Source organism: Hippocampus zosterae, chromosome 6, assembly GCF_025434085.1.
Source record: "Hippocampus zosterae strain Florida chromosome 6, ASM2543408v3, whole genome shotgun sequence".
Taxonomy (NCBI): domain Eukaryota; kingdom Metazoa; phylum Chordata; class Actinopteri; order Syngnathiformes; family Syngnathidae; genus Hippocampus; species Hippocampus zosterae.
Window position 1 is genome coordinate 25873979 of NC_067456.1, and position 20433 is coordinate 25894411.

At 43.6% G+C, this 20433-nt stretch overlaps 1 protein-coding gene across 3 annotated transcripts in view; it reads right to left on the reverse strand.

Moving 5' to 3' along the window:
- ydjc (YdjC chitooligosaccharide deacetylase homolog) overlaps window positions 1-20433 on the reverse strand; it is a 44200-nt gene that overhangs the window by 14253 nt on the left and 9514 nt on the right. For all 3 annotated transcript variants that reach the window (XM_052068338.1, XM_052068339.1, XM_052068340.1), the window contains exon 3: window positions 1196-1355. In XM_052068338.1, the coding sequence (XP_051924298.1) occupies window positions 1196-1355 (160 nt within the window). The remainder of the gene's footprint in view (window positions 1-1195; window positions 1356-20433) is intronic.

A 20433-nucleotide genomic window follows, 5' to 3' on the forward strand; every position in this document is an offset into this window, starting at 1 on the left:
GGTCTTACCATTTGTTCACTCAGCGGGCATTTCCACAATGGATGTTGTGACCCGTGAACTTTTTATACGTCTTGTTTTAACTTTGTAGCTTCCACAGACTTGTTTTAATAGTGAGCAGTGTTTCGCTCGCCAAGCTCGGCAGGAATAAGCTGGTAAAACCTGGTCATTCAAAGTTGCGCTGGATGTCTTCATCCCTGAAAATGCTCATAAGAGCCTGCACCTCTTCTTCTATACATGTATCGAATTGCTTTTACTCCATTCTTAAATATTGCAACTAGTGAGGATGGCTGGTAAATATAACAGACTTGAAGTTAGCGTTTAGCTAATGGTTGCACAACCAACACATCCCCATGTCCAACAAACCAATCAGTGTTGGGCAGTGCAGCCTGCCCCCCACGAAGTTCCAGTTTGGCCCAGAAAGATCCTAGTGGGTAGGAGGTACTTAGAAAACCCCAAGGTCTCTGGAATTAGGTCAATCTTTTTGGTGCAAACGATGGGCCAACTCAATTTATCACGGTACATTGAAAACTTCTGAAACATGTTGCTGCAAGTGGATAAGCCATTAATAGTGTAGTGATGGAATATAGGTTGAGAAGGGTTTGCAATGATTGTATTCTATGTTAACTTACCTTTTACACAACACCCCAAATTCAGTGGGTTTGTACATTATCAGCTGGCATTGTACACCAATGCAAGTTTCTGAACCCATCAGAATGAAGAACTGTATTCACCAAGACAATGGTATAATAATGTGGGCTCTCACAAACATTAGGGGGCGGGGGCGATTCATAATTTTTTTTTCAAAAGTGGAGCTGGTATAACAGTCCTAGAAACAATACTTTTCATTGCAAGAGGTTCCACTTTCCATATTTTTCAAGACCTAGACATTTGTGAAATCAAATTCCATTCTTTTCCATAATTAAGCACGATCCCTGTTTATGAGTTCTTATTTCGTCCAGAAGTGATGTAAAGATGGTAGCAGTGACCAGAAGATGGGAGAAAGAGCTCGGGATGGCAGAGTTTAAGAGTTTCTATTTGGTAGTGACAAGAATGAACTGGAAGACTTAGAGACAATGCAAGGGAGTAACTTTAATGAGCTATTCTGAAAATTAGATTCTGTTAAGAGGGATAGTAATGTGATTAAAATACTATCTGATTGAATAAGAAAATAATTATGTGACGCTTCTCATATTACCTGTTCCATGCTTATCTGACGTCGTCCCAGTGCCTGACGGAAGCCCATCTTTCCATGGAAAAAGCCACGCTCATTGACAAGTGTCGAGGCCTGACGGAGGCTCTGACACACAGGGATGCCTTCTGATAGGTTGGCATGGAGCCCAATTGGAATGTTGTGCCTAACAAGAAATATATATATATTTTTTTATCTCATTGTCAATTCAGACTGACTTGTTTGGTATTGTGTTTACCAAAAGAAAAAAAACATTACTCTCCTGGAATTCTGCTGCTACCAAATTTAAAGGCTTTCCTACTCCTGAATTGCTACATGTGGAATCACGAACATGAAGCAAAACATGTATCTTCAATGTGTGCCATTGATAAGTCCCAAAGTTTTGCGCCATCATCAAGTAGCTTATGGCACAGTATTTGACACTACACCGACCACATAAATGGGACTTATTTATCTTTTGTTATGTGTAGACCTGCTCCTGTGAGACAACGAAAGAAAGCTTTCCCTGTATCTTGATGACCATGAGAGACTGCAGAGTACACAAGACCTGCAGAAAAACCCGGACTGGAGCAGTGTCTCTGAGCTGCTGGCAGTTTGACAGAATTGGTGCCATAGGCGACTGCTGATCAAAATGCTTCGGCATTCCTGAAATCATGTCTAAAACGTCCCATGACCGATATTAAGAGTTGATGCGGTATTTACACCTTGAGATCACTTTGCAGACGGACAAATTTACTGCTATTTCAAACATTTGGGGGAGCTTTTTTTAGAACTGTCTGCTGTCGTTACAACCCAGGGCAAAACATAACATTTGACAAAAAGTTACTTCCATTGGTGAAGCTCCAGTACGTGTCATCAGCATAAAACTGGTCATATGTCTTGCTGATACTGCCCAGCAGGAGCAGGTAGAACAGTGGTGTCCAAAATACAACCCAGACATAATTTGCAGCCCCCTGCCTACGTTTTTGCAGCCCACGCGCGGCATGTACTAAAAATAGCTTATGACATTAAAACAGACATTGCCAGGGTCATTCTCTGCTCCTTTGCTTGACCTGTCTTCATTTACCAGGCGATTAAAAAAAACTATGGCTTCAGTTCCACTGACACTATTTGCATCCTCACTGAGAGGCTTTCCCTGCTCAGTGGATATGTCCGTCAGTTCAAGTAGAATAACAGTAAAAGAGAGATGTACAGATGGCGCCGACACGGATGGCAGCCTCGGTTACGCGCTCTCTAGTATTCTCCCCGTTTTTGTCATTTTCGTTTGGCGATCCTGCGCGGCTGACTTACACGAGGTTAAGAGTTGCTTAGCATTGGGGAGTCTACGCTTTGACTATTTTCACCAGCACACATCTCCCCGGCTTCCGCCTACTGCGAGCTGATCGCGACACAGATCTATCAGGGAAATCGAAAGGTGGCGAAATTTGCTTCAATATCAACAAAGAATGGTGCACTGATGTCACAAAGCTTGACGCACACTGCAGCCCGGACCTGGAGTTGCTGTCTTTACACTGCAAGCCATTCTACTCGCCACGTGAGTTCACCTCCTTTGTAATAGTCGGTGTTTATATTGCGCCACAAGCTAACGCTAACACGGCAATACAAACACTAGCTGAACAAGTAAACAAACTCGAACTAAAATAGCCAGAGTCACCCCTGATCATTTTGGGCGATTTTAACAGAGCACATCTTAACCGTGAACTTCCAGATATAAGCAGCACATCGACTGTTTCACCAGACAAGGCAACATTCGAGACCACAGCCATCTCGTTATCTCTGCGTCCCGCTCCTAGACACACAATTTTCCGGTGGGACGCACAGTTCCAAATGTGCGTTTTTGGGAATTTCTCAGTCAAAAAAAAAAAAAGACTACGACACAGACACACACAGTCCAGCGATCCCGCAGCCGCGCAGCAGCCGTGTTTATGATTCGTCAATTAAGGATGAGTAGACTAAGGATGGAAGAGACCTGCTTTTGTTCTCATAAGCCCCCTCTCTCGAGACCTGCTTTTGTTCTGATAAGCTCGCACGCGCACACGCACACGCACACGCACACGCACACACACACACACACACACACACACACACACACACACACACACACACACACACACACACACGCACACGCACACGCACACGCACACGCACACGCACACGCACACGCACACGCACACGCACACGCACACGCACACGCACACGCACACGCACACGCACACACACACACACACACACACACACGTCATAAACAGCACTTAAGACAACGATTAAAAATCAAAGAGTAACCCACGTGAGAAGACAGAAAGAAGATAAACAGCCAATCAACATGGCTTTGCATTTTCTCATCCACCCCCCCCCCCCCCCCTCAGCCCACATGTACTGTCTATGTTGCTCTATGTGACTCACTGTTTTGCTGACTTTCGCTGCTCCTCGCGGACCGTTTGCGGACTTCAAATATATATATATAAATAAATATTTCGTTTTTATGAATATATTTGAACAAATCCGCGTTGCACTGAAGCCGCAAAAAACGAAGCGCGAAATAGTGAGGGATCACTGTATAGGCTAATCACTATGAAAAAGGATTGGCACCGCCCTACCCACTCTTGAGGACTTGCACACTGCAAGAATAAAGACAAGGGCACGGAAAATCCTCCTGGATCCCCCGCACCCTGCCCACCACCTTTTCCAGCTACTCCCCTCAGGCAGGCGCTAGTGATCCATGCGCACCAAATCCAGCAGACACTTAAACAGCTTCTTCTCTCTCGCCATTAACTCCCTAAACAGTCACCCAAATCTACCTGTATAGTGGCTCTTTGCAATTTTGCACAACCCTATGGAACAGCATTACCGCTATAATCATTGTAGCTCCAGCTCTGTACTTACTTGAACCACTGTCACTAATGTATACTCCACTGTACCAGAAACTTTAAAGCGCTCAAGGACATCTGCACAATTGCATACTTCTTGTCATGCAAATAGTGCTACTGGTAACTTTAAAATGGTTCAATGATTTTCTGCACCAACTATACAACTGTTATAGAATTTTTTCTACCACTGATCACTTTAGCTCTGCTTGATACTTTGCACATTGTCTCACAGTTGTCACTGGGTAGTACCACCGAACTACGGTTCACTTACATTACAAAATGTCCTTCCATACTTATTTGTCATGTCCTTGTTTACGATGATACGAATGCAGCGTGTTATACCGGAGACAAATTCCTTGTGTGTTCTACATACTTGGTCAATAAAGATGATTCAGATTCTGATAATGAGGTCACCGTAGAAATTGCGGACACAACACTTATTTTGAAATGTATGCATCCTGCGAGTCTGGTTCGTATTAACCCTTAATCGTGGAAAGTCTGTTAAGATGCAGAGCAGTCCCATTCCATCTCTGTCTACTAGCTCCCACACTTAAGTTGTAGTTGACTATCACCCATAATATTAGAATTAAAAATCCAGGCATGGTCTGTGATCATTTTATAGTTTACCCCCAGTGAGTCCCAGGGAAAAGTATTTAAGATTTAAGATATCCTTTATTTGTCCCGCAATGGGGAAATTAAAATCAGAATTCAGAAAGGAAAAACGCTGGGTAGGGAGAGGGGAAAAATACCATGCTCGAACTATCCTCTTCCGAGGATAATTTAAGTCCAGGATAAAAAAGACCCTAGCACATGACTAAGCATATGACAGTTACAACAAGTCACAAGACATAACATGTATAAGGGGGAGGAAGAATGGGAAGGGGGTCGGGGGGCGGGGGGGGGTTAACCGCCACGCGGCCGAAAGATGACCAGCTGCACGGTCCCCGTTGCGCTCCGCATTATCGAACCAGGTCACGGGGGAAAAAAGAATCGGAGCGATGAAGACGGTGATAACAAGGATGTGTATGCGCGTGTGCTTGTCCAGTCGTGTATGTGTATGCGTGTACAGGTCATAGCTGCTTCGTCGAGGTCTGCTCATCATGAAGACAGTCCCGGCTTATCAGTCCATGGCCGAGAAGGAGGGGGGTGTTGAAGGGGCCCCTAGACTCCATGCGCATTTCCATCCAAGGGAAAGGCCAGATAGCGTTGTTTGTTTTGGAGAGACGGCCGCCAACAATTCCAGACAGCCTTGAGTCCTTGGTCTGTATCTCCTCACTGGCGGCAATCATTCAGATCGGAAAATTCTTTCGCAGCGTGGATTCCAACGTCTCCATGGTATTTTCGGAGTCGCTCCAAAACCGCAAAGTCGCAACAATATTGCGGTTGAGCTCAGTCACCGCTTGAGTCTTGAGTGTTGGACATTCGCGCCAAGCCATCCAGAGTGATCGGCAGCTTCTTCACTTCCAATAGAGCCGCTCCCGTCGGTTGAATTTTGCGATAGCAGCATACCTGTTATCATAACGCCAATGATGTAGATGTCTTCCACATCCTCCATGGACACTGTCAGGCACACCGGTCTCCACTTTCTCCATGGATCCAGGGCGTATCCGGCAGCAAGTCTCCCCGGAGGGCAAGCAGGATCCCCACTTCCCGCTCTTTCCGTCGAAAATTTTTTTTCGATTACATCGAGAGACCAGCCAACTAATTCCATGGTTAGTTCTTAGGATGAAAAATACGTAGGAGGCTAGGAAAAAAAGTTAGACAAAGACAGCACAAAAGACTAAGTGGCGAGCAGGGGAAAAAAAAGGTGGGAGGGCAGGGGAGCTGTGCTGTCTTCGTCGAGAGCCAAGCAGAAAAGATGAGTCCCATTCTTCATTTAGAGATTTTCTGTTTTGATGCACTATTTACAATTTTCGTAGTTTCTGTGGAATCGTTCATTTACGTTTTTCTGTGGCGGTCATGAATGCCTCATGAGTCAAAGGAAAAAGAGAAGGCATGGGGACGGACAGACATTAACTGTATTTGTTGAGACTGTGAAAAACATTCATGAAGTGTGCGTTTAAATAAATAAATAAATAACACCAGAGCTCTCCTTTTTTCAGAGCTGCAACAAAAACTTAATAAAGCAGCAACAGCAAGCAGTTCACAGAACCATCAGCAAGTTATAACATTGTAAGCATGTCTCCAGCAAAGAGCCATCTTGGGGTCGCCATATTACCGTAATGACCATACACAAGGCGTGAGCTTTTAAGAAAATTGAAGACTTTTCGGTGCGCTTTATCGTGCGGAAAATACGGTCTGTAAATATGCTATTTAATGGTCATTATATGGCACGTTGCACATGACTTGTTGTGATATCAATAAATGGGCAATTTCTGCATGGAGTTTACATGTTCTGAATTTGCTTGTGTGGCGGTTGCTTGTAGATTCATTTCAATTTGCCTCATATAAAAATGAATTATGCCGGAGTTGCGGTATGACAGCGAGAGGGTAAGCAGCAAACGCGAGGAGCTCGTACGAGCAAAAAAGGGAGAAAAAACTCGACAAAAGAACGGAGGCAGCGATCCGAATACATGATAAGATGGATATGAACAAAGCTCTGCCTGGAAAGGGAAAGGAAAAGAAGAAGAAGAGCGAGAAACAGACTGAAAACACGCACAACGAAGGTGAAGGGGGATCGGCGCTAGCGGCTACTGCTAACATAGCATTAGCTCGCGACTTCGACAATCAACCTGCCTGGGTGTCGGCATTGCAGGCTAATCTACAGAGCGGACTCTGAGAAATAAGAGCCAAAATGGACACGGGACAACACCATTTGGACGGCAAATTGGACAGAATCGCCAAACAAATGGAGGAGATGAAACAAGGACTTGAAAACTTGCGGGAGGAAACTAACAGAAAGCTCGAATCCGTGAACGCTAACATCCGGGTGCAAAGGAAGGATATTGAGATGCTGGAAGAAAGAGCAGGTGATGTGGAGGACTGGAGTACAGAGGTACAGGAAATTCTCACTGACTCACTCGAACAACAAAGGAAGCTCCAACAGAAAGTGGCCGACTTGGAAGGGAGGTCGAGGAGGAACAACATCCGAATTTGGGGACTGAAAGAGGGGGTCGAGGGAGATTCCACAATCGACTATGTTGATAAGCTTATCCATAAAGAGCTGGGAATCCCCGAAGATATTCAACTGGAGATACAAAGGGCGCACAGAGCGCTAGCTCCAAAACCAGTATTGAACAAACCACCACGAGCGATGATAGTAAACTTCCTGAGATTCAACATCAAAGAAAACGTACTCAGGAAAGCCTGGCGAACGCCGCTCCAAGTGGAGGGAAACAGAGTGACCTGGGACCATGACTACGCGACAGAAGTGGCGGCTAAACGTCGAGAATATGCTGGACTTAAAAAAATTCTAAAGGAGAAGGGAATTAGGTTCCAATCCCCAATGGACACACTGAAGGTCCACTGGACTGAAGGAGTGAAGATATACAACAGCGCTCAGGAGGCAGCGGAAGCGATGCGGATGAGAGGGTGGCAGGTGCCGAGCCTTGGACAAGAGAACCCGACGACACAACAGAGACTGGAGGCAGCGCGCAAGTGGACAAAGACCAAGAGATAATTGCGAGAAAATTTGGACGAGACAAGGAATGAAGGACAAAAGCTGCGGAACAAAGAACTCGGACAGGAATGCAGCTGTTCTCAAAGGACTTTGGGAATCCGCATTAAAACTTTTTTAATCTCCCGGGTTCAACGGTTGGTGAGTAAAGAACAAATTTTGTGTGGGGATGCTGTTAAGTTTTCGAAGGGGGAGCAACTTTGAGTTTAAATAATTAGAAATCAGACGATTGGCTATGAATGTTCGGGTGTAAACGAAGGTTATATAGAGCAACGTAATTTGATTGAAGGGTGGGGTTTCTTTTCCCAAAATAATCCACTGAAGTAGGTTAAAGAATGTTTAAAAATATACAAAGCTCCGGCCGGGAGCTCTTGAACTGCATTGTTGGACTTTTGTAGTGAGCTAGGGAGATCAGCACTGGAGATGATCTCTGCCACTAGGGGGGCCCTCTCACTAGGAGAGGCTTTACCCCCCACCCACCAACAGGGGAAAGGGGATATGAAAAGGGAATCCCTTAATACCCGCGCAGCTAGGCAGGAGTGTCGCAAAGCTGAACGCAAGTGGAAAAGAGACAAATTGCATGTCTCTTCTCAAATTTGGAAAGACAGCTGGCGTATCTACCAGCTCACAGTAAAAGAGGCCAAAAGAAAATATCTGTCGGACCTTATTCTCGCCAACCGTCACAACCCTCGTGCACTATTTAAAACGATAGATTCTGTACTCAAACCCCCTCTGCCTACTTGCTCGGATTCTTCAGCCGAGATGTGCAACAGATTCCTTCAGTTCTTTATTGATAAGGTCTCTACAGCTAGGATTCCGGTCCCAAATACCGCATCTGACCCCTCTGTCCATGTTCCATGTTCAGCTGTCCTAAATTCTTTTGATACTGTGTCCTTGGCGCTTTTGGAGGATGTAGTTCGCCAGACGAAGCCATCTGGCTCCCCTTGCGACTCTCTTCCCCCACGCTTCTTTCAGGAGGTTCTCCCGAGTGTTGGTGCATCGGTCTTGGATATCATCAACAGCAGCCTTTCTTCTGGTGTAGTTCCCCAACAGTTTAAACATGCTGTGGTCCAACCCTTGATCAAGAAACCTGGTCTTGATCCAGATGAGCTGTCAAGTTACAGACCCATTTCCAAACTGCCTTTCATTTCCAAAATTCTGGAAAAAGTGGTGCACATGCAGTTGAAACTTTTCTTGGATGAACATAACATCTTGGAGGTCTTCCAGTCAGGTTTCAAGACGATGCATAGCACGGAGTCAGCCCTGTTACGCGTTTCTAATGACATCCTCCTGGCAAATGACTCTGGAGACCACGTGTGTCTGGTTTTATTGGACTTAACTGCAGCATTTGATACAGTGGATCACAGTATTCTGCTGACTCGTTTGCAGCACTTGGTGGGCATTGGCGGGAGTGCTCTTGATTGGTTTAGGTCCTATCTAGCTGACAGGACCTTTTGTGTCAGCCTTGGCTGCTCTGAATCACGCACTGCTCCCCTGTCATGTGGTGTTCCACAGGGCTCAATTCTGGGGCCTCTGCTGTTCTCGCTGTATCTGCTCCCATTGGGTTCCATCTTAAGGAAACATGGTATTCCTTTCCACTGCTATGCAGATGATTGCCAGATCTATGTCCCACTGAGCAAGAAAGACACCTTCTCATTAAGGCCACTCCTATCCTGTCTGGAAGAAATCAAAACCTGGATGGCACAAAATTTCTTGAAGTTCAACGAAAAGAAGACAGAGGTGATATTGTTTGGCCCCAGTGGACCTTGTACATTCCATCCTGTAGACTTGGGCCCCCTATCTCCTTATCTGAAATCAACGGTCTCAAACTTGGGACTTAAACTGGACAGTGATTTCAAACTCGATCGGCAAATTGGTGCCGTTGTTAAATCCAGCTTCTTTCACCTTAGACAGCTGGCCAAAATAAAACCTCTCCTCTCACATGAACACTTTGAGACAGTAATTCATGCCTTTGTCACATCCCGGCTCGATTACTGCAACGCCCTGTACTTTGGAGTCAGCCAGTCCTCCATCAAGCGCCTTCAGCTGGTACAGAATGCCGCTGCTCGCCTCTTGACTGGTACTCGTAAGAGGGAGCATATAACTCCTACTTTGGCATCCCTTCACTGGCTCCCCATTCATTTTAGAATTATTTTTAAGATCCTCCTCTTTGTTTTCAAATCTCTGAATAATCTCGCGCCACCTTACCTCTCTGAGCTCATACGCCCCTACACCCCTGCCCGGCGCCTCAGGTCTGTGGACCAGTCTTTGCTAGACGTACCAAGAACTAAACTGAGGCTCAGAGGGGATCGAGCCTTTTCTGTTGCTGGTCCATCTCTCTGGAATGACCTCCCACTGAACATTCGGCAAGCCTCCTCGCTGACCATCTTTAAAGCCCTCCTCAAAACTCACTTGTATTCTTTGGCGTTTGACTCAGCATGACTTAGATTTGCTATTGGTTTTACTGCTTGGTGCTTTCTACCGCCTTATTACTTATTACTTATTACTGATTCGTCTTACTGTTTATTGTATATGTTAAATCGCTCCATGTACAGCACTTTGTATGCAGCGATGGCTGTTTGAAAGTGCTCTATAAATACTGTTGACTTGACTTGACTTGACTTAATGCCTTGGAAACTCAATTTTTGATTGATGTTGACAATTGTTTATGTTTTATGGTTATAGTGTTTAGTATGTATGTTGTGATCCGGGACATGGGGGTAAATACAGGATATTCCAAAAAGATTGATGGTTCAACATAGCGACATTAAGGTGGTGTCATTAAATGTGAATGGCATGAACAACCCAGTAAAGAGGGGGAAGGTGTTGACAAAATTAAGAAAGGAGGAGATGCAGGTCATTTTTTTTACAAGAAACACACCTGACGCCACGTGAACATGAAAAATTGAAAAGGTATGGGTACACTAATACATACTATAGTTCATTTAAAGAATGCCATAGGAGAGGGGTGGCTATATTAATGAAGAACTCAGTGAAATTTGAATTTGACAAAGAGATAAAGGATAGAGAAGGGCGGTACATAGTGGTCCAGGGGATGATGGAAGGCGAGAAGGTCACATTAATCAATGTATATGCTCCACCAGATAGTGAAAAGAACTTTTTTGAAGACCTTTTCAATATCATAGCTGTGGAAATGGAAGGGCTCTTGATATGCGGAGGGGACTTCAATGTGGTGTTAAACCATGACTTGGATACAGCAAGCACAAGAAAGTCTAGGATACATATAACCAAGTGCATCAACACACAAATAAAACAACTAGGGATAATCGATGTATGGAGGGATACACACGCATCACATAGAGACTACACACATTACTCTCACCCACATGCAACCTATGCTAGAATAGACTATTTTTTCGTGAAGATAGAGGATAGACACAGGGTGGAAGACTGCAGAATTGGTGTCACAGATTTGTCAGACCACAGCGCAGTGTATATGACAGTGAAATTGACCAGTAGAAGGAAATCTACAATTTGGAGGTTGAATGTAGGTTTATTGAATGACAAGGAATTAGTACAAGAAATAAGAGATATAGTCAAATATAGGGAAGAAAATGACAATGGAGAAGTTAACCCAAATATTGTGTGGGATGCTCTGAAGGCAGTAATAAGAGGAAAATTTATAGCACATGCAATACGGCTTAAAAGAATAAGACAAGAGTCATATGAAAACTTAACAAGACAACTGAAAGAACTTGAAGATCAACATAAAAGGACAAAAAACGCAGAGGTACTTATGAAGGTCACAGACACCAGAAAGGAAGTAGATCGAATACTATTAACGGAGGTGGAAAAAAGAGCACGGTTTGTGAAACAGGTTTACTACGAAGGTGGGTCCAGGGCAAGTAAATTACTGGCACGAAGGTTAAGGGTACAACAAGTGTTAAACACAATTCACAAGATTAGGTGCCCCAGAACGAATGAATTATTAAAAGAACCGAAGGAAATAGAGGAAGCATTTCGGCAGTATTATAAGACTTTATATACACAACCGGATGCTGCAGATGAAGAGAGTATTGCAACATTTTTAGAGGACCTGGAATTACCATCAATAGGGGGAGAAGATAATGAAACCCTGAACTCTGAAATTACTGCAGAAGAATTGGAGATCGCGATCAGCGGAACGAAAAATTGTAAAGCAGCGGGTAGTGATGGCTTCCCCTTTTTACAAGATATTTAGACAGGAATTACGTCCCCTTTTGCTATCGTCACTAAGATATACCATGAAGGAGGGCAAGATTCCACCGTCATGGAAAGAGGCAATAGTCTCTATAATCCCCAAAGAGGGTAAAAGTAAAGAGTTATGTAGTAGCTACAGGCCAATATCCATACTTAACGTTGATTATAAGATCTATACCTCAATCATATCCAAAAGATTCGAGACTTTCATGCCTGATATTATAGATAGAGACCAGACGGGTTTTGTCAAAGGGAGACAGGCCCAGGATAATATAAGAAAAACTTTACACTTAGTGGAGGCGATTCGGAAGGCAGGAACGAGTGCAGTGTTGGTGAGCATGGATGCAGAAAAGGCATTCGATAGTGTGCGGTGGGTCTATCTATACAAAGTCATGGAAAAATTCGGCTTCAACGGAGATTCGATTAGAGTTGTACAGACACTGTATAACGGGCCAACTGCAAGAGTGAAAGTGAATGGCAGCTTGACGGACCGAATAATACTTGAAAGGTCGACCAGACAAGGATGTTGCCTCTCACCAACACTATTCAATATCTTCATTGAACCTCTAGCCCAGGCAATCAGACAGAATCACAACATCAAAGGTGTGGAACTGAGAGGCTCAGAACACAAATTGAGCCTGTTTGCCGATGATCTGATAGCATACGTAACACAACCGGAAGAGAGCTTCCCCAAACTGATGGAACAATTGGAAGAATATGAACGTTACTCAGGATATAGACTTAATGTGACAAAAACGCAGATCCTGGCACTTAACTACACACCATCAAAGTTGATGAAGGGAAAATACAAAGTAAAATGGGACAGTGAGACGGTCAAATACCTAGGGGTGTATGTCACGAAAAGCATGGACAAACTGTTTGAAACGAACTATACAAAGATCAATCAAGCCATCAAGGCGGACCTGGGGAGATGGTCGACACATGTCCTAGACTTGAGCTCTAGAATAGAAATGGTCAAAATGAACATACTGCCGAGATTGCTGTACCTCTATCAGTCGCTGCCGGTAACCATACCACAGAAACAATTTATAGAATGGGATAAACTCATTCATTCATTCATTCATCTTCCGAGCCGCTTGATCCTCACTAGGGTCGCGGGGGGTGCAGATGGGAAAAATGGGAGGAGTACAAAAATAAATGAATGAGGGAATGACACCACAAATCGGGATAGATCACTATAGACTCCGGATATAAATCCAACATAAGAGACACCTGTCACTGTTGATCACAACATTCTACTATTTTTAGTTGTAGGGTTTTTTTTGTTTGTTTTTGTTTTTTGTGTGTGTTTTTTTTGGATTTTCTTTTTTTTCCTCCAAATAGTTTTGTATGTCATTTGTTGGTCCCTATGTTAAAGGGCCGTTACAGCCATGCATGGACGTTGTAATGGAAACTGAACACGAGTGGAAATGAACGACGTCCTCGGTATTCATATGTTCAGATTTGTATGGTCCTATGTGTGGTTGAAATAATAAAAATGCTAGTTACAAAAAAAATGAATTATGCCAAGATTGTGACCTTAGTTCAGGATGAGATCAACCATTTCTTGCATTTTTGCAGTTGCATTTGCATTTTGTATTTTTGAAATCTTAAATCAGACTGAATACCAGACACTGGGGGAGGAGTTCAACCAAGTGCTACACGCAACCCATTTTAATAGTGACCTACAGGTTAATCTCAATAAATTAAAATATCCTAGAAAAGGTAGTTCAGTTCAAAAATTGAAATTTATAGATTTACGACACCGTAAAATATTTCTAGATTTTTCAATAAATTCACGTAATAGAAAATTTAATTTATTTAAGTAGTTTAATTAAACATGAAAATCCTGTAGAGTTGCTACACAGTCAAATATTTTATTTATGGTATTTTTGATGATAACTTACAGTATGTCTATTAAAACCCCAGGTGCACCATTTTACTCAAATAGAATATTCAGTCCTCCAGAAATCTGCAATATCAAGACCGCACCAGTTCACTCTAAATAAGTCAATGCCCGCAAGTTATGCATAAAATGGCAATTTAATCCAATACCTGCAACTTTTCAGCAAAGTGGCACCATCATTTGAGCTTTCTGCCACTTCCAACAATCAATCGTTCCCTGCATAAATGTAATGCTCTGAGGTATTGTATCATTGCCAACATTGTTCACCAAAGAAAAAAATTCAATTTAATGATGTCCTACACTCCAAAATGGTATTTTGGAACTTGAGGCCGAACAGGGACAAAGGATTTGAAAAACAATGTAACATTTTTTGTACTTTATAATTTAACAAAAATCATTACAATTACAAAGTGACAGCAATTGTCGAAATTAAGGTAAAGCCGTCTGTGAGGAGAACACCGTACCCACCAGAACTATACAGTGTTTTTCCAACAACAAACCATGGATTAATCCCGACATAAAGGCCCTCCTGAAGGAGAAGAAGAGGGCTTTTATATCGAGAAACAGAGAGGAGCTGAAGGCCGTGCAGATCCAGCTGAGAAGAAAGATAAGAGAGGGGAAAAAGACATACAGGATGAAATTAGAGGACCAGCTATAGGCCAGTAATGTCACTGGTGTCTGGAGGGGCCTGAAAATTATCTCAGGCCACAACAGGCCAAAGACATTGACTGAGAAGGACAAGGACTGGGCAGATGAACTGGACCGTTTTTTTCAACTGGTTCGACCAGGCCCTTCCCCTAACCACCAGCTGCACCCACTTCACTGAGGACTTCTTCTCCTCCCCTTCCTGTTTCGACCAGCTCACAACAACCCAGTCTGTCACCTGGTTCCTGCCTGTCCGTCACAACAGAGCAGGCGAGGAACCAAGTGAGGAAGATGAATGTGAGGTAGGTAGTAGGTCCAGACAAGATCAGTTCCTGGCTCCTCAGGACCTGCTCTGGCCAGCTGTGTGACATTGTCCAGCACATGTTCAACCTGAGCCTGAAGCTGGGCACAGCTCCACAACTGTGGAAAACTTCGTGCCTGGTCCCAGTGCCCAAGACCCCCCACCCTAAGGAGCTGAACAGCTACAGCCCGGTGGCGCTGACGTCTCACCTGATGAAGACGCTGGAGAGACTCGTCCTCGCCTTTATGGAGGAATTTGTGATGGACACCAAAAAGAAGTGAATTGCAATAGTCAATACCGGAGGTGATGAGACTGCGGACAAGGATAGCGGTGGTGTGAGGGGTGAGAGAGAGACGGAGACGATTGATATTACGTAGGTGGAAATATGCGGACCGGGTTATGTTATTGATGTGGAGTGGAAAGGTAGTGAGTTATCGAGGATGACACCCAGGCTCTGAACCAGAAGGGAGGGGGACACAGTGGAGTTGTCAATTGTGAGGGAGAAACTGTCGGCTTTGTGTTGTGTGGATTTGGTACCGACGAGGAGTTTTGTTTTATCGCCGTTTAGCTTGAGGAAGTTATGGGTGAACCAACATTTGATTTCTGAGAGACAGTTGGAGAGGGAGGAGGTTGGGAGGGAGGCGTCGGGTTTGCTGGAGAGTTTGAGCTGGGTGTCACCCGCGAAGCAGTGAAAGTGTATACCAAAATTGCCAAAAATATTGCCACGGTGGAGAAGGTAATGACGAAAAGGAGTGAACCCAGGACACAACCCTGGGGTACATCAGAGGAGACAGGGAGGGATTGTGAAGTGAAGGAATTGAGTTGGATGAACAGAGCGGCCAGTGAGATAAGAGTGGAACCAATTTAGGGGGGTGTGGGTGATGCCTATGGTGGAGAGTCTATTAACTCATTCATTCCCAAAGACGTTTTTAAACGTCTTTTCAGACTTGGTCTAGAATTGGCTGGAACTGAATGAGTTAAGGAGGATGGGGTGAGAAATGGTGTCGAATGCTGCACTGAGGTCAAGGAGGATGAGGATGTAGATTAAGCCAGAGTCTTCTGCCATGAAAGGATCATTTGTAATTTTTATGAGAGCTGTTTTTGGACTGTGATGGGGACGGGAGCCGAACCGGAATTGTTCACGAAGACTGTTGCAGGTGAGGTGGGTGTGGAGCTGAGAGGCAACAATTTTTTTGAGTATTTTAGAGATGAAATGAAGGTGAGAGATGGGGCTTAGGTTATTCAAATCATTGGGATATAACCCGGGTTTTTTCAGGATTGGGGTGACAGCTGCAATTTTAAAGGGGATAGGAACAATTCCAGTGGACAGAGAGGAATGAATAATGGCTGAAATGAATGGAAGCAGAGAGGGTAAGCAGGATTTGACCAGAACTGTGGGCAGGGGATCTCGTTAACAGGAGGAAGTCTTGGATTTGATAATGAAATCTGAGATTAATGAGGGATGGGGGAGTTCAAAAGAGGATAACAGTTGGCAAGGGGTAGGGTGGTCAGAGGAGGGGACAGTGTTGTGTCCATGGACCAGCAACCCAAGGCCAAGGACTTGACTCTGAGGCCATGGCCAAGGACTTGGAAAGTTTTCTGAGGCAAGGCCAAGGCAAAGGACTTGCCTTCGAGGCAAGGCCAAGGACCAAGGACTGATTTTGAAGCTGAGGCCGAGCCGAGGACATGTATAAAACATTGCTATCATACCACTTGGCAGGTCTTCATGATTTGCAACACCCCTCCATCATAACCCCTTGCACTCCCTATCACTTGAATGAAGTGTTTTTATTCAAGGAGTAGAAAGTCAGGGTACGTGTTATTTATACTGAGAAAAACAAAAATAAAAGCATATGATATACATTTATGAATGAATGTTTTAGTACAGTAGTTTCTTAATATGAAGTAAATCAACACTCAACAGGCATGACATGGCACGGAAGACAAGTTGAGAAATGACTTTGCATAGAAGTCAATCACTGAGTGCAGAAAAAGCGGTAATCTCTGCAGTGATAATTTTACAGTTTACCGGCAGCGAGTCCCAGGGACTCGCTGATCAGAAAAGTATGAGTTCCATTATGCATTGAGAGAGTCCGAAATTTCGAATTCTGAAATGGTCTCCTTACTCAATAGCATATGATAACACAAACAACAACATATACATAAAATTATAAACAAATGCTGAAAATGTTTAAATAATACAGTAGCATGCCTGAGGATTTCAGAAATTCACACTAACCGTTTTTCAGTTTCGTCAGATTACCCAATGGGAAACCACAGTAACTAATTTTGGGTTCTGTAAACATTCATCATGGGAACCCATTTTTCTATTTTGACTGATATTCATAAACAAGAATTCTGAAACTCAAACGTATAATGTTTCAAGGGTAAATGTATTCAAAAAAATAAATGGATCAAAATATGTTGTACTCATATGGCATCATGAATACAGCATACCACAAAATCTGAGTATTTTTTCCAATCTCATACAGTAAAGATTAATTTACTGGTCATCATTAATACAGGTAAGTATTGATGTGGCTTGACATCCTCGTCGCAAGACGATGCATGTGCAATCGACTATCAATTTGAATAAAGAATCTAACACACGTCATCATTAGTTCGACCAACAGTTAACATTTGCATTTCTACACCTTGTGACGAATGTTTTATTCCTGAAGTTACCATGCTACAACCAGTAAATTATAGAACAACCAATACTGCTTCATAATATTTTTTTCATAGCGATTAGCCTGTATATCTAATGACCAACTTGCCTCGTAATCGTGCCTCCCGTCGTATTTCGCGCTCGTGTTCTGTGCATACATCCCAGGTGAGTTTAGTGATACGGCCTTCGGACGATTCATACGAAAAATCAGACTAGCATTCCCGTTTCTTAAATGTCGTAATTAGTAGATATTTGTGAGATTTTTCGCCGCCATTTCAAACTTTCTTCCGTGCGATTCCTCAGTTTGCGGAATAAAATAGCAACCCGCATCCGCACATAACGTCATCTGTTCCGCCACCCTCCCCCAGGCTCCAACACTGAAAACAAAACAAAACGAAAGTAAATTAGAAGAAACACAGTCACACACCATAACACAAACACGCATACAGGCACAGTGAAATGTCGTTGATCACACAGGAGAGATTTGATCACGTACAGTCAACTCGTGTGCACCACGCAACTGGTCACGATCGTAACCGTGACATCCTCAGGCCTGCCGTAGTTTTTTTTTTTTGTTTCGTTTTGACTGAGAAATTTCCTTGCGTCCCAAAAATGCACATTATTTGGAATTGTGCGTCCTGCGGTAAAATTATGCGTCTAGGACGCGGGACGCAGAGGTAACGAGATGGCTGCATGGTAATGTGTATTCCTGGGGCAGAGTGCCCGACTTTAAAGCTAACCTTTGGGAGCTGGGACACAACAGGCCAAGACACCAGCAAGACAAAAACACCTCCTCCTCAGATATAGTGATACGTGTCTGCTCCAACAACACTATGATGACGAGATATCCCATACCCGTTTTCTACAACATTCTAGACATTGCCGTTTCAGTTGCACCTACATACGGAATGAAAGGAGTCAAGGCGAAAGTTCTTGCAAACGTAATCTTGGCAGAAAACATGGACTGTAGTTTGTAAATAACTGGCCCACTTTCTCGCCCCGAACCAACTTTAAGTTGGACGATCTTCACGAACTGGGAACGCACCATCATTCTTTCTAGAAATATAGATTACCGTTTCAGCCTTCCATTACAGTCCACATTCGAGCATGTTGGGTTACAGGTTTTTAGCGAGCCCGTAAGAACGGCTGGTGAGTCAGTCAAGCTAGAGCTCACTAGCACTATGCTAAAACAAATTAATTGTCTAAAGAAAGAATTGCACGTTGTGAGGGGGGGAAAAAAACGAACCTCTGTCCTTGGACTGTTTGGGTGATTTCAAGTGGTGTTTTTGGAACATTTTGACTTGTACGTCGCTGGTTTGAAAAAGGTGACACTTCTGGAAGGCCCCACCATAGTGTTCAACCTAATCCCAAAGCCGGTGCACAACCGAGAGCAATTACAAGGTCATTCAATAAATAAGGTGAATTTTTCAGTATCAGGACAACACATTCCCACATTCCAAAAACATGCTAGCAGGCTGACTGAACACTCAAAATTGTCCTTGGTTGTTCGTTTCTGTGTGCCGTGCTATTGGCTGGCAACCAGTTCAGGGTGTCCCCCGCCTACTGCCCGAAGACAGCTGGGAAAGGCTCCAGCACCACCCCCCGCGACCTGAGTGAGGAGCAAGCGGTGTATATTTATTATACTGTATATATACAAGGTGACCCAAAAAAACCCAGACTCTAATTAGGCCACGTTTCTTAGTGTTTTGTCCGAATGAAATGAAAATTTGGCCATAACTAGTTTATTATATTCAAAACATCAGATCAAAACACGAGGGTCTTTGGCCTTTTTTTCTCCGTTCTACAGCATATGTTCTAGATGGCCTCCGTTTAGCTCCGTGCATTTCTTGAGGCGCAGCACGACATGACGTTCTTACAGACTGAATTGGTAATGGCTCTCATCTCCTCCCTGATGGCTTTCTTGAGTTCAGTTATGGTTCTGTGTTTCCCTGCGTAGAGTGTCCTTAAGATAGCCCCAAAGAAAAAAATTTGGGGGGCTTAGGTCCGGGCTATGGGGTGCCCACTCAAAATCAGTCTTGAGAAAGAAAGAAAGAAAGAAAAACCTTTATTAGTCTCACAATGGAGAAATTCCCAATTCACAGCAGCAAAGTTATGAAAGTAAGAAGTAGAACAACAAATTATAGGAGCTGCTGGAAAGGCAGCCACTCTCGCGGCGCCATTTTGAAGTCAAAATAACAAAATAACACAAGACTGATCACTCGGCCTCTGAAGTTCTCTTTCAGCCAATCTCGGGAGAGGTTTGAGGTGTGAGAACTTGCTCCGTCTTGCTGGAACCAGAAATCTCGGCCAGAGGCATCATTGGACCAATCTTCATCGAAGAATCTGGCGCAGCAGTGACAGTCACCAAAGAGCGGTATGTGGAGGTTCTCAAATCCTTCAAGAATGAGCTCCAGACCATCTACCCGTCACTCATGAGCAAGTTCTTATTGTAAATAATATATATATATATTTTTTTTTAACCTGTTTGTTAATTGGACGCTACTTCGCGGATTTTTATCGCAGGTGGTTTCGGTCCCCATTAACCGCGATAAATGAGGGATTACTGTACTCACATCAGCTGTGTGCTTGGCCATTAAGTGGCATTTCAGACTCGACTTGCGATGATAGCTCAGTTTATGACTGCAAAACATCCAGGTAACTTTGGTCTCATCAGTGGAACTATCTGGCAACGTTTTAAAAGTAAACATTCCATTCATAAACTCTAAGTATCCCTTTTCGGTGTCTCGCGCTGGCTGGCAAAATAGACATGGGCGCGGACCTGTGCAGCGCGCTTGTTGTTTTGTTTCTGGTTTAATTATAGAGCAACGTAACATCCGCTTGTGACGTGTGCCGCGTTAATCTCGCGAGAAAAAAATTAATCCCGTTAAAATTCATTTAAATTAATGCCAATAAAAACGCGCTAAACTAACAGCTCTAATAATAAATATATATATATGTATATATATATATATATTTATTATCTATGAGACAGAGAGAGGGAGAGAGAGCGAAATCGAGAATGCGGAGTGGCGCTGTTACGT